Source organism: Trachemys scripta, chromosome 4, assembly GCF_013100865.1.
Source record: "Trachemys scripta elegans isolate TJP31775 chromosome 4, CAS_Tse_1.0, whole genome shotgun sequence".
In the NCBI taxonomy this organism is placed as follows: domain Eukaryota; kingdom Metazoa; phylum Chordata; order Testudines; family Emydidae; genus Trachemys; species Trachemys scripta.
Genome location: NC_048301.1, coordinates 73254269 through 73269193, shown reverse-complemented (window position 1 = coordinate 73269193; position 14925 = coordinate 73254269). Strand labels below are relative to the sequence as shown.

The 14925-nt window shown below is 47.4% G+C and overlaps 1 protein-coding gene across 2 annotated transcripts in view; it reads left to right on the top strand.

The window, feature by feature from the left end:
• Positions 1-12475, top strand: part of LOC117876953 (transmembrane protein 263-like) — a 374169-nt gene extending 361694 nt beyond the window's left edge. For both annotated transcript variants that reach the window (XM_034769576.1, XM_034769577.1), the window contains one exon: positions 10276-12475. In XM_034769576.1, the coding sequence (XP_034625467.1) occupies positions 10276-10562 (287 nt within the window). In that variant the 3' untranslated portion in view covers positions 10563-12475. The remainder of the gene's footprint in view (positions 1-10275) is intronic.
• Positions 12476-14925: the final 2450 nt, after the last annotated feature.

Genomic DNA, 14925 nt, shown 5'->3' with positions numbered 1-14925 from the left:
CCAAGTGCTCATAGAGACAAGCCCTCAGCCTTCCACGTCCTGTTCCGGAAGGGACAGCTCCTGTTAACCAATATACAAGCACTAGAAATTGCAACAGTAAAATAAATATTAACACAACAATGAAAGTAACTTCTAAGCACAATGTTTTACAATATAAAATCATTGCAACAATTACCCCCGGCCCGGCCCCCAATCCCCCTGGTCCCCGGCCCCGCCTGCGCTCGGTGCCCCCGGCACCCTCGGCGCCCCCGGCCCAGCACCGCCGCCCGCATGTCCTGATTTTCCCGGACATGTCCGGCTTTTGGGGATTTCCCCCCGGACGGGGATTTGGAGCCCAAAAAGCCGGACATGTCCGGGAAAATCCGGACGTATGGTAACCCTACTGTTGCTTTTTATAAGTATATATGTGAGACAAAGACTGGGCAGCAAGATTCCTGATTTCTAACTGTGGGAAGTAGTCTAGTAGTTGCAGACAGTATATTCTATTGTAACAACACACCATTTGGGTCATCTGCAGGAACTGAATGTTGGACCTCTGATGTAAAAGCATGATCCTCTGCCACTTGAGCAAAGGAACCTGATCTCTTTGTGTACAAGCAGTAGCAGAATCATAAACCTCTAAAGTGGGTCGAGCTGCTAGACACAGAGCTATGCTGTGTTAGTGTGGGTTATAGAATCATCGAATTTGCCATGTTTCTTCTGCAAGACTCTGGCAAAGTGGATGAGCCTTGAGTCTGTTATAATCGAGAGGTAGGTTCTATTGCTAGGCCTGCCTGAAGTGTCCTTGTCCAAGCTCTCAGATGTCTTGCCGGTGAAATGCGTGAATGACGGGCACCTCTTCAAAGGTAGCCATATGAAGCCTTGTTTAATAAGGGTTGTGAAGGGCACAGATATAGTAACAGCAGTCAATGGAAGAGCTAGTACTAACTCCGAATCTGTGGGCTTGCATTTCAGGCCTCCTTCCCTGTCAGGTAAGTTCTGCCGCTCTCCTATGCCTGCAGCAGGGACTGAAATCATGTTATTACAGATAAAATCCTCAAATGTGGCAACATTGTGATGGGAAGGACCCATAGCCAATGTGGGACAGAGGAGCCTGCAGGGATCTATGAGTCTGCCATAGTGTAAAACCCACCAGGGAGTGCCAGAGCATGAAAGAGGAGCCATTTCTTACAGCAGGTTGAAGTACACCTCTACCCCGATATAACGCTGTCCTCGGGAGCCAAAAATCTTACCGCATTATAGGTGAAACCGCGTTATATCGAACTTGCTTTGATCTGCTGGAGTGCGCAGCCCCGCCCCCCCCCCCCCCCCCCCGCTGCTTTACTGCATTATATCCGAATTCATGTTACATCGGGTCACGTTATATCGGGTAGAGGTGTATGTTGTTTACTCCCATTGTTTGTCAAGACCTCATAGAAGTGTGACAATGACCTTTATTTCTTTACAGATTTTGAACTTTCACAAATATTAATTATTTTTCTCCTGTGTTTTTTATCTGTGCTGAATTAACAGGGCTGTTTTTAACTGGAGCCTCTAGCTCATTTAAGGGCTTTTCATGCCAGATACCATAACTATCTGCTAAAAACAGCTCTGAGAATGGAGCATAACTACTACCACTACCAAACCAGTGGGGGCGAGGAGGGGGCACAAAAAACTGGAGTTTGCATTGATCTTACAAAAAGAGAAGTTAAAAAAAATCTCTTCAGCTGAGTGGCAGGTGATTTTTTTTAAAGAAAATAACATCTCGATTCTGAAAGCTTTATCCGATTATAAAAGTTTCATGCCTCTGAGACTCTCTTGAGCCCTGGGACTGCTTTGTGGGTTTGTTTGGTGATTTGAATGTGGAAAATAACAATAATATTTACTGCAGCCACATCTAAAGACCCCCAACTTAAGATCAGGACCCAATGTCCTAGGCATTGCACGTGCACAAGTAAGAGATGGTCTCTGCCCGAAAGAGTTTACAGTTCTAAATCTCCTAGTGGCCATGTGACCCCAGCAGGAAGATAAATAGCATGGGTTTCTGATGCTATTTTAGATTATCCATTCCTACTAGGCCTTCAATCAAAGGCTTTGTCTGATGCAAAAGCTCAGAGACTGAGCAGGGAAGAGAAGCTGATGGCAGACTGAGACCACTGAAAAAATTATGTTCAGCCAAGCTAGGGTTGAGGCTTTTTTAGGGCTTATAGCAAGAGAAAGAGGGAGACTATGTATGGTAAAGTCCAGTCGATAGCAACCACTCGTTACTCTGACATGCCTTAGTTATGGGTTAATGTGGTTCACCCTGGAAATTGAGATTGTGGGTGGATGGATGAGCAGTGATGTAACTGGGTGCCCCTCAGAATTTTTCAAGGGCAGATTGAAATCTGAATCCTTTTAGGTATCTCCTTTGACAGTATCACCAGCCTTTTGGCATACTGTAGGTACCTGAATGACCTGCCCAGCCAACCAGACACACAAGTTCTGGCCTTCTGCATCCATTGTACATTGGGAAGAGGAGGAAATGTTACTGTGCTGCAGACCCTTTTAGGAAATGGCTTGTTGAGATTTCCTTCCCCCTAATGGTAAATTGTGAGTGGGGGATGCCACGTTTATCCTGCCAAAGGCCCTAATGTGGGCCCATCTATATTATAACCTCTACCATGTGGCAGGAGATGTTGTTTATTTGTATTATAATGTGCATAGATGCTGCAACAGAGATTAGGGCTCCAGTATGCCAGGCACTGTACAAACACAAAAGGAGACAGAGTCGCTACCCTCAAGAGTTTGCAAATGAAATAAATAGGATGGATGAACAACTCAGGCCCAGCAAGGGGAAGTGTCTTGCCCAAGGTCACACACAGATCAGTGGTCGAGCTGAGAATGGAACCCTGATCTCCAGAGTCCCAGGCTAGTGTCCAATATTGCTTCTACCGGGTTGTTCCTGAATGCAGTTACCTTTTGTAGTGCAGATGGAATGTTAACCATGCTAAAGATTTGAGCTGTCCTCAGTTCAAAGATATAGTCAATGTCCCATCTAGGGTTACAAAAACAACAAGGAATCTGGTGGCACCTTAAAGACTAACAGATAAGCTTTCTGAAGAAGTGAGGTTTTTACTCACGAAAGCTTATGCCCAAATAAATCTGTTAGTCTTTAAGGTGCCACCAGACTCCTTGTTGTTTTTGTAGATACAGACTAACACGGCTACCCCCTGATACTTGACATCTAGGGTTGCCACTCATCCAGGTTTTACCCAGACAGTCTGGTTTTTGGCTTCTGCGTTCGGGTGCCATTTACGGTTGCCAGGGGCCCAGTTTTCAACCGGAAAGTTCAGTCGAAAAGGGGACCTGGCAACCCTAAATGGCATCCAAACCAAAAGTCTGCTTACTGTGGGGCAGGCGCCAGACCTGTGCCAGCCCCTGCTCAGCTGGGGCTGCCTCCCCCCTGCAGGCAGCCTCCTTGAGACGATCCAGTGATGGGCGGGGATGAGGGCAGGGCCTTGAGGAGAAGAGGCGGAGCAGGGGCAGGGCCTTTGAGGGGCATGGAGTCAGGCCTCAGGGGTCCGGTTATCAGCAATTAGATCACCCTAGTCCCATCTAGCCTACAAAAGTAACCGTGTCATAACCAGGTGCTCTGCAGTGGACCCTTAGCAGTAAAGATGTGGAGCTGGAATGGAAACAGTGTATCAGGAATCAAAAAGGAACAAAACACCTTCTAAAATGTATCAGACCCAGCCACTATCCCCCAGTTGAAGGCTACCCTCCCAGTTCCTTACTTACAGCAGTGACTAAATGCAACACAGATCCTCACACTTCCATAATCAGAGTTTACACTGCTTCACCCTCAAGGCTCAGCTGAGGAAAACAAGCCACTCCATATCACTGTTCGTTTACCCTCCTGAACTCTGTCTTTGAGTGCTTCAAGGTAGACACTACAGCAGCTAATAATGCTCACAGGGCATGTGCAGGGAACAATTAAAGCTCGTTGTGCCACTGAGGAGCCCTGTGGTGTGCTGGGATTGGGAGACAGCTGCCCCCATTTTGCTGAGTGCAGCAGCCTCCCGAGCGGCCGGTGGCGGCAAGCATGTCTCACTGATTGCAGACCCCATGACTTAACATGTAAAAATCAATGGCTAAACTCAAGCTGGCATTTCTGGGCCTCTTGCTGGTGGCAACCATCTTGGTGGAAAGCAACAGCATTCATTGCCTGGATACCACAGGGATGGGGAGAACAAGGCAGCTGAGACTGTAAACCAGCTTCCATCCAGCTGCGTCATGGGATTAGTGAGCAGGATTATAACGTGACTATTCAAACAAAGAGCTAGTTGTTAAATAGCAAACCCTTGCACTTGGCATTGGGTTATTTTGAACCCCAACAGCACAGAAGGGAGGGATGAATGAACTGCAGTTCCTTTGGGGGCTGCAGGGTGGAGCTATGGCTCATTACAGATGCCACCAGGATGGATCAGGCAGGATTCTTCCAGCTGCACATGAGAGACTTAAAACTAGGCAGTGTCCCTGGTGCAGGGGCTTTTCACATGTCAAAAGACCTAAGCTGTGATTTCGTTTGTGAGACACAGCTATTCCTATGCCCACACATCAGAAGCTTTCTTTTTTTTTTTTTTTTTTAAATGGAGATATCCTATCTCCTAGAACTGGAAGGGACCTTGAAAGGTCATTGAGTCCAGCCCCCTGCCTTCACTAGCAGGACCAAGTACCAATTTTGCCCTAGATTCCTAAGTGGCCCCCTCAAGCATTGAACTCACAACCCTGGGTTTAGTAGGCCAATGCTCAAACCACTGAGCTATCCCACCCCCCGGGTCTGTCTCTGCTGCATCTGCCTGCTCTGGAGGCTGTTGCTTATAAGGGAGTGCATTGCCAGACTGAAAAGATTGCAGACCAAACTCCTTTGTTTATCTCCAGAACAGGCAACACAGCAGCAGGGCAAGTTTCTGCCTTGTCATTTTGCCTGCCCTCTCACTGGAGTCACCCTTGTTGAGATAAATGGGAAGTTCAGTCTTTGGCATCTTTGCCAAGACTATCAGTGGGATCCAGTCCGTGCCAGCTGTGATGATACACTCACAACACTTCTGTATTCAAAGCACTGCACCAATATGAGCAAATTAACCCTGACAACATCCTTGTGAGTTATGGGTAAGTATCAGGTCCAATCCCTGTGCTTTAGATGGGGAAACAGACACAGCATTGCGAAACGTTCAAAATCACAAGTCAGGGCCGAAACAATCATTAGATTTTGTATAAACCACATATTTTGGGTTATTTTATTTGCCTTTTGTTTTTTGGGCCTTTAGGAAGCACTCGAGTCCTGTGTTCAGGCATTTCTCCCTAACCATGAGTCTAGAAACTTATTCTTTTACAAGTTTCACACACATTCACATGACTCCAAGAGGTGGGGCTTTAAGAAAAATGCAAATAATCATGGGGCTCATGATAAATTATAAATGTTGGCAACATTGCAGAGGCACAGAAAGAGGAAGTGACTTGCCCAGGAAATCAGTGTTGGGGATGGGATTACAACTTGTAACCAGCTGACTCCCAACCCCATTCTTTCCTCCAGACCCTGCTACCTAACAGTGGTTGTTTGCTAGACGGAGTCCTCCCAACTCATTTCACATTGGCACCAAACAGTAAGCAGAAGCAGATAACCTCTGATGCCTATCAGCTTGGATTAGATTTGAACTAATAGCCCCATCTTTTTGAGCCAACCAGCCTGCCTCTCCCGCCCCTGAAATCTAGGACCAAATGGAAGACAGTACCATGGAGGTTGAAAGGCTTTGTTTCCCATTCCCTGAGCCAAGCCAGTCCCTCTAGCCTAGGACTGGATTGAAATTAGTGGCCTAAAAATGAAAGGCCCTGTATCCCATTCCTAAACACTCTCCTCACCTGACCCTGCTCTCTTCTCATAGGTAAGCAGCAAGTACAGCTTGCACAAATCCTCTTAGAGAGAAGGATTCTCCTTGTCCATCATATCAGCTGCTGAGGGAAGGAGTAACCCGGGGTCCAGTTGCACTCAGCACTAACATAGCATACAGTTTTGTCATTTCATGTATAATAAATAAATGCAAAACCCTAGGCATTTGCTGCGATGCCTCTGAAAATTGTGTGTGTGTCAATTCTGATGTGCACATTGCCATCCTAACACTCCTCATATGCTCTTTACAGTTCACGTTTCCCTTATCGGGTCAGAAAGTGTAGCTTTGTCTGCAGACCCAGCAGGTAGATTCACTGCTCTGTACAGACACCAATCAGGATTGCGAAAGGCCCTGGCTAAGGATGAGAGTCTATTGTGTGTGGGTGCTGACCTCAAAGCAGAGAATCAGCATACATGCAGAGGTGCTTTTTTTCCTGTCTTTTTTCCTTCCCTTCTAAATTGGCTTGGGGTGAGGTGAAGCTGAAGGGATCCTTGGAAAGGCCAGGTCGTTGATTGAAAGGAAAAGGCTTGACAGATGGTGAAGAGCTTTCATCAGCAGGATGGGCTGCAACAGGCTCCAGGGAATAGCATTCTGCCCGCACTCTGGCTGTGTGTCTGTCTGTCTCTGATTATTTTGTGTATTTTCATCTCTGCTGTCTCTCTCTCTTAATCTGGGCTCCTCTGTGCCACCAAGATGCATAGCTCACTCCATTGTCTGAGAGACTAATTTGCACTGTAAATCTGATGCTTATCTTACATGACAGCTTACTATGGGGCTTACTGCAGTCCTGAAGACAAGCTATCCAGAGACAGCCAGGGAGCTTTAGACAGGTTGACTGAAGTGAAGGATGTACTCCCACCCTGGCACAGTCTCATCTGCTCCGGCTCCCCGGTCAGAGCTTGGGCTTTGTCCCTTGCATTTTGCTGTAACCCAATTTAAGAGAGTCAAAAAATAATCCACTCTGAGTTGAAGTTTGTATCACGACACTCTGGTTCCTCATCAGCTCAGGGGTAGGAAATCAGAGCTCTGAAATGCTGTTGGAGCGGCCATCAATTTACCAAGGGTGAAGGCTCCACCCTCGCTTCCTGCTGCTCGTGGAAGTTAAGCAGCACACGAGAGCTAGAACCCAAGTGCTGGCAGCCACTTTAGCCTTGGTGATCTCTGAGTCTGGGATTCCTAGCGCTCGCTGCAGCATTGTTGACTTTGTGCCTAGCATAATTAGAAGGATTCGTTGTTCTTGTCTTAACTCCTTAATGCTTCCTGACCCTTTCTCCAACACTTTTTAGTTCTCGGCAGGCCATGTGGCATCTCAACGCTTCTCATATGCATGTGCCTCCTCCTCTCTGGTCCCCAGGCTGGTCACCTGAAGGCTTCCATATCTCATCTGATCGATTTGTCTCTAGTGTTGATTGGAAATGGGGACACTAAGCTATTATCATGCAGACATACTAGACCTACTAGTGCCCTGAGCTTCTGCACCATGATCCCCTCCTGGGACAAGTAGGCTTGTTGCCCTCCATGTCTAGAGAAGGTGGCACATGTAGTGCACTTCTGAGGGATGATACAGCACAGTGAACACAAGGCTCCAGTGATCCCATCCCATCATAGAAGGGTTAGTACTTGTGAATATAAAATGGAACCAGTGCAAACTTTCACCCCTCCCTCAAAATGGACCTGCTATGAGGTGTGGTTGATTTTCTGTGCTCCTCTTTTTCACACATCCCTGCCGTTCCTAGTCCAAGTGAGAAGCCAAAGCACCAAAATTGCCATACCAGACAGGCTGCTTTTGGGCGGGGGGAGGGGGTTCAAACTAGACCAAAAATGGAGTCCTGGAATCTTTAACTGTTCCCTGCCCGACAGGAAGAGAAGGGCTTTCTTACAAAAGTGCAGTGTTGTTCTGTGGCAGTGAGCCCACTGGCCAGGAACTTTCCTGTAGAACAGGTGGAATTTTAATCACCTGGGACTGTACCAGAAATCGTGCAGAGAGCATATTCTAACCCAGTTTTGCAGACTGATTAAGTCAGGTAAGGATCTAAATATCAGGGGCTTATCCAAACCCTTTGACACCAACAACGTCTCCTAGCAAGAGCACTGCCTCAGGACTTAGCTACAGGCAGCTGATGGCGCCTCCCAAGCAACTTCCATGAAAGCAAGCAGAGCACCCAAAATTGTCTAAATCAAGAAGGCTCCAACACATGCCAAGTAAGAGACCTGATCAGATGCAGGGACTAGTTCGATTTTAAAAGCACCTTATAGCTATTTTTTGTAAAGGATCCAGAACCACTCCCTTCCCCATGGAGTGACAGTGGCACAGCCTGTTAGTAATTGATCTGATGGGCTGAACTTTAGCCTGCAGGTGTGCTTAGAATATGTGGAACACACGGGGACCTGTTTAACAGCTGCACTAAGGAGCCCCTTTGTGCCAAGTGCTCTACAAAACATCCCAAGACAGTCCGTGCTCCAAATAGCTCACAATTTAAGTGAATGACAAAAAGGAACAGGTGGGCAAAATAAACGTGGATGGAGGTGCAGGGTGGGAGGCAAAAGTAACAGTAAATGGAGCAGGATTTGCATAGAAGGCATAGCTCTGATGTCTCCATCAGCCATGGTGTCCAGCATCTGAAGGCCCTGCCATGCTATTAGCTATTCAGCCTCTGCTTTCTGGAGTTCCCAAGCCCTTCACTTGCTAGCAAAGGAAATGCACTGACAGAATCAATATCAGCCGCAATCTGCATGGAAATGAAAGTGAGTGGTGATCTCAAAAGGGTGTTTCCAAGTAGAATTTCCTGTTGCCTGGAATATTATTAGCATTCCAAGTGGAACACTGTTGACTAGTTGAGCTGAGTTAATAGATACGGGGCTCCCTCTTGAATGAGCAGCGATCATTGCAGCATGGTGTGTGTCTGTGAGCACGACCTAATGCGTGAGACATGAAAATCCCTATGAAGATCCAAGGGGACAGACCACAGCCAGCTGTTGGTTAGCTACAGTAACCTGTTCTTCCCTTGTTCAGCCACTTGGGTCAGTGCGAGTGAATTGCCTGTAACATCTTGGCATCCAGTGACCCATCTATCCACTCTCACTCCGGGGATGTGGCTAGGAATGGGAAGCAGCGTTTTGCTGGAGATTCCCCAGCTGAACAGCTCTGAGTGGTCTCAGCCTTTTGTTTGTGGCAATGTGTTCCAGGCGAGTTCTTTGCATGTCCCATGGACTGTATAAGCATTAGCAGATCTCGCTGCTGAGCTCTGAAGAGCCTCTCTCTTCAGAGTGCTTACAAAGGCTCTGTGATTCTCCTTGCCAAGTGACCGACTAATTCTGACAGAACTCCTGGCTTGGGCTCTGTACAGACACATCATTATTATGCAGGCTTTCAGCAGCCTGCCATTCATCTCCACAATTTCTCCACTTCCCAGAACATGGGGAACACATCCCAGTAAAAGCCCTCCTGCTGCATGGTTTTGCTTTATCAAAATGAGTCCATGTGTGTTAGCTATCGGCCCTCTAAGCAGGTGTTGGGTTAGAAAGGACTTTACTAGTTCCAGGACTCCAGTGTTTCCAAGGGGAGCTTTCTCTCCTACCCAGCAAGACTCCTTTGCTGTTTTCATGTGGTAGTTTGTAACATGTCTTGTATATAGAACTGGCAGCAAATCAGAAGTCCTGGCACCTAAAACATCTCACCCCTCTCCAGAAAAACAGTTACCACTTTGCTGCCTGCATCCAGTATTGGCAGTGGACACAAGCTGAGAGGGGGTGTGGAAGATAACTTCAGAGTTGAAAAGTTAGAACCCCATAAGTAGCAGCTTGGAGCTAACCAGCTCCTGAGCCCTGGCAAATTGTGAGCATTGCCCCACGCATACCATTCAGAGAGAGAACTTCTAAGTGCCCACCAGACAGGTGGCATCTCAGCCATTACAGCTCTGCAGTACTTGCATCTCATGCTAGCAATCCCTTCACTTTAGAGTGGAGGGGAGAGGAATTATGTCTCTTGTTAACAGGGTTCACCTTAAATTGAGGCACTGAGATTCGACAGTTATGTAACTGAGCTTTATTGATCCTTTCTGCACTGCATGGGCATTCACTGAGCACTCACTAACTTCCCAAAGTCTTCTCCTATTATGCACTGGACTGTGTAAATTGTGGTTCCCTGGTAAGTCTCAGCTTTGGTTGCTCCAATGTCCTGGACATTGCAGTGGGGAGGCAGGGGTATTCCTGGGGAAGACTCTAGGTATTGGGGTCCTGCCTTTTCCTAGCGTGCTGTGGTGATGAGGAACCCTTCAAAGTTAGACTTGACCAGCGCTATCTAGGAGAAGAGTTTTAGGAGATAATGCATCTAATCGCTTCCCCATTGTCTTTCTCCTTGCAGACTCCAGCAAGGACCATCCACAACAGCAGGCGGGAGTGATCTGGAGAGTGACGGGAGGCCTGTTCAGCATCACGCGGGGAGCTGTGGGGGCAACGTTGGGAGGAGTTGCCTGGGTTGGCAGCAAGAGCCTGGAACTCACCAAAACAGCTGTGACCAGCGTCCCTGCCGCCAGTGTTGGACTGGTAAAGGGCGGCGTCTCGGTGGTGACCAGCGGCGTGGGAGCTGTGGGCAGTGCCGTTGCCAACAAAGTCCCTTTCACCACAAAGAAGAAGGACAAGGCTGACTAACCCTGATTACAGCTTCCTTACAAAAGATCAGTCCATACGCTCCCTCTCCACAGCACCTCTTCAGATTGGAAACAGCCACCTCAGGGAGGGGGCAAAGCACCAGTGCAGACTCCAGCTACAGCCCACTCAGCACCACCTGCCTGGCTCAGAGCTCACAGAGTCACTGCAAATTCCTTTCACTCCTATCACCCCCTGGGGGTCCACTCTCCTCCGAGGGCTTTGTAGGCACAGCTGTCTCTACCCTGCAGTTTCCTTCCCCTTTCTTACTCTCCCGAGCCCAGAGGAGTGGGAGTGGGAACTGGGAGATGGCAGGGGGTGGGTGGGAAGAACTGTGCTCCAGCATGAAGCCCACACATGCTCCTGATGTTCCTTTCGTTGTATTTAGTTAGGGTTCAGCTTCAGGCCCCTGGGAGGTATTCTTAAGGTTTGCTGGGGGAAAGAGGGAATTGTTATAACAAAGTCCCATTAACATGAAGAAGAGATACTGTGGCTAACGAAGGCTTGTTCCTCCCCCAGAGAAATGGAGGGGAGTACCCATATCCCTTTGTCTATAGGTCTTAGTCCCCAAGCTGGTCCTCCCAGCTCTGGGCACTCAGGCTGAGTGCGCCCTTGGAAGAGGGACCCCTCAGCCCTAACAGAGCAGCTCTCACGGTGATATCACATGAGTATGTTGTACAAACTGGAGCAGACTTCCTAGTTTAGGGGTGAATGGAGGAGGGAATCTCTGTGTCTGTAGCCTGCGGGGGAGGGAGTACCAGGTCACCATAGCGCCAGAGTCAGAGGCACCATTGCAACGTTACAGCAGGGAGGCCAAGCCCCTGTAATGTTATAGCAGGAGGCAGCACTGCTGCCATACTATTATGGCAATAGGCAGCCAGTGCAGCTTCAGCAGTAAGGGGCACCAATGCTTTTGTCACAGGTGATGCAAACTTGGCCTTAATGTAAGCGGGTGCAACCTGCTGAAGTCATTGGCATTTCTCCCATGCACAGCAGAGTCAGTTTGGCTCCATGCCTTGCTCACGGTACCGCTCCTCAGCCGTGTTAAAGAACATATGTTTTGAAGGTGGGGACCCTGGTTCGCCTCCACGGGATGTAATGTTAAACCCTGGCAAAGCATGTTTCTGAACCTCATTTGAGTCCTGCAGTAGGGGTTAGCCTACGACACCATTCTTACTATGGCTTGGCACCTCAAAGAACAGCTCCCTGAGGTGTGGTGGCATCATTGTGAGCACACAAGCCTGCTTTAGAGAATGATTTCCCTGGATTAGTGGGAGTACACGCCGAAGCCGGTGAGCGTAGAGCTAATGCACAATGCATCAGCAATTCGTACACCACACACTACTCATGGGGTTCCAACCTGCCTCAGTAGAACGAGCATGTGGCACTAAATAGTCATCCTGTGTTCTTTAGCTCAGCAAAAACCCAGAAACTAAGTCTGCTGCTGCCTCTCCATCCTAACCCACTCATGGTGTTCCAGGTGTCACATGATTCTCTCTGTCTCTGTCTCTCTCTCTCTCCCTGAGTCCCCTGCAATCCCCAGGATTAATGGGATAAGGAATGCCCCAGGTTCCAGCATTAACTCTGCCTTTCCTGGCTTTTGTCAGGTTTTTTGCCTAGATTGTTAGGTTTTGGGGTACATAGAAAAGTGACGCAGTGTTTGCAATGTATTTTATAAATATGCATCTATATTAGCATGTGTGTATGTAATCTGCAGTACACAGGCATGTTTTCAACCAGGTAAACTAAACTGTGCTACTGCTGCAGACCTGTTTACATATTCATCTTTGGCAGTTCCAGCATATAGTTTTTTATATAGGGACGCTGTCCGAATAAAAATAATGTTTTAGAAGATGTTTTTCCCTGTGTTGCCTAATACTTAGTTTATTAAAACCAAAAGAATGTTTAAAAATCTCCTTTACTTTCTCCCCCTGCTGCTGTTTGTTTACTTGTTGCCCTTGGCTCCTTTTGGAAGCTCCTGGTCCTAGTCAGTTTCTTTTCCTGGTTCTTGTGCTGTAGCAATGATGCTATGCTTGCCTCTGACACCAGGAAATGAAAACAAGAAAAAAACCCTTTTCACTTAATTGTCTTATACCTGTGAATGCCTTTGGATCCTGTCCTTTATGAAATCGATTTGTGGGGTAGGATTTGAGTGGACCGTGTCCCTTCCGGACATGCAGTTTGTCTAGTGATGTCTCTGCATCACCTGCACTGTGCACTGACCCTGCTATCTTCAGTAATAATGAATAGCTGATCAGCACGGTATGTTGCTCTTGGTAGAAAGAAAGTGGCTTAAGCTGCTTCTTCGTTTTTAAGAGAGGAATCTGCTTTGTTGGTGTCTTTTCTGGAGATCTTACTGACACAGACATGCTGGGTTTGACTCTGAAGACAGTAACTTCACCAAGCTACCAGGCGCGCGCGTGTGCGTGTGTGTTATGTGCCTGTACCTTGCTAAAATATTCTTCAGCAGTCAGAGAGGCCCTGGGAAGTCTTACTCAGCTCTTCCCATCTACCAAGTGCTCAGCAAAGCATGGTGTCAGCTTGCTCTGTGTATCCAACTGTTCCTCACCCTCCCCTAGTCTTCTCCTATTATGTGTGTTTTCACATGGCATCAGAATCCTGTTCTGACCTCTCAGCTAATAAATGTCCTTAACTAAGCGGTCAGCAAATCTATCCCAACTGATCCATTTGCTGAGCAAGGAGAACAAAAGGCCATCCTCCTTCTCCAGCTTCCCTCTAGGGCAGTGGTTCTTAACCTGGGGTGCATGCACCCCTGGGGGTGCGAGAAGCCCTTTCTGGGGGTGCGAGACATGCCAGATTTTTTTAGAAGGTAAATCATCGAAAACACAAATTAAGCACAGCACGTAAGTACAACTACTTTGTAACTAGGTTTAAGGGGTGCGAGAACGTATTTTTTAGGTTTAAGGGGAGCGAGAATGTATTTTTTAGGTTTAAGGGGGCGAGAACATATTTTGATTTTTGATAAGGGGTGTGAGAACATATTTTGAGAACCAAAGGGGTGCAGGCTGCAGTAAAGGAGAAGAACCACTGCTCTAGGGGGTGATGAGAAGAAGATCAAGAAACTCTTAGCTGTCCTCTCCTCCACTAGCCCTTTGCTATCAATTTTGGTGGGGTGGAGAGCTCTGCACTTCTCGATCCATCTCGAGACACCAGTTCCCAGAAGTATGTTTGGAATGGCACTAGCAGAACAAGGCGAAAGCACATATTTTCATCCCTGGTGCAACTCCATTGACTTCAGAGGCCCCTGGTGCATACAATGCATTTTCTCATCTTTTCTCCTACCATCGGCATCTTTCTTTTGTTCTTTCTTTTTCTTTTTTAAGTAAATAGAATAAAAATCTCCCTTAGCTCAGGAATGGCCACCGCTTGAGTAACAGTTTGCGAAGGTGAAACTAGGAGCGAAAGGAGCTCACAGCCAGGAGCCGTGGCGACTTCAAAGCCAGGTGGTGATGACTTCTTGTCTGTCTTGTGGAGGGCTTGCTGTGACTGGAAAGCTGGTGAATGCTTCAGCTGTGGGTGCTAGAGAATGTGCCCTGCACTATGAAGGAGAGAACCATCCATTCACTAGTGGTTCCTTTGCCTTCTTCTTTCGCTTTTCTCTCTCTGTTGTCTTTTCCTTCTCTCATTCTATTTCTTCCTTCACTTGTCTCTCCTTCCCAGGTCAGAATGCCTACTGAGTGGGAGCCTCTTGTTAAAAAGCCACCCTTGTGGCCCTGAAACAGGGGACGGGTAAGGGAGGCTCCGCTCATTCAAACTGTTTTTCTGACTGGGGGAAGCAAGGGCGTACATTTCCTCTGCTGCTGACTGTCCAGTCATTCTGCTTGTGGAAATGTTTCCGTTTTGTCTGTGTACCTTCCTAGGCTGCACCTCCTGTGAGTGGGTCTTCTTGTCTCTATTTCCATGGTCCTGAAGTAGCTCTTATAAAATAGAGGCTGCATGTAAATATAGAGACAGAAGTGGGGTGTGGAGCTGCCAGGGGCAGGATGTTGCTAACCACCTCTGGCTCCAGATGTTTCCCACCCTTTGGAGTAAGCCAACTTTATTGAAACATTCACATGCTAAACAACTCCTCCAGCCCCACATCCCTGCCCACACCATCATGCTAGAGAGAATGCCTGAGGCTCGGGGATATTTTTGTTCTCTATAATTGAAATCTCTGTAATTTGTTCCTGGGTTTGCGATTCTTCTTGGGTTTTTTTGCAGTGCATTTCTGGGAATATTCTCCATCTCTGTATTTCAGTTACAGTAAAATTTGAGGCTAAATACCTCTTTTGGGTCGGTCCTTGTCTCCAGTGGGAGGAAATGAACAAAAATAATACTGTTAAGAAAAGACATTAGAAATTCA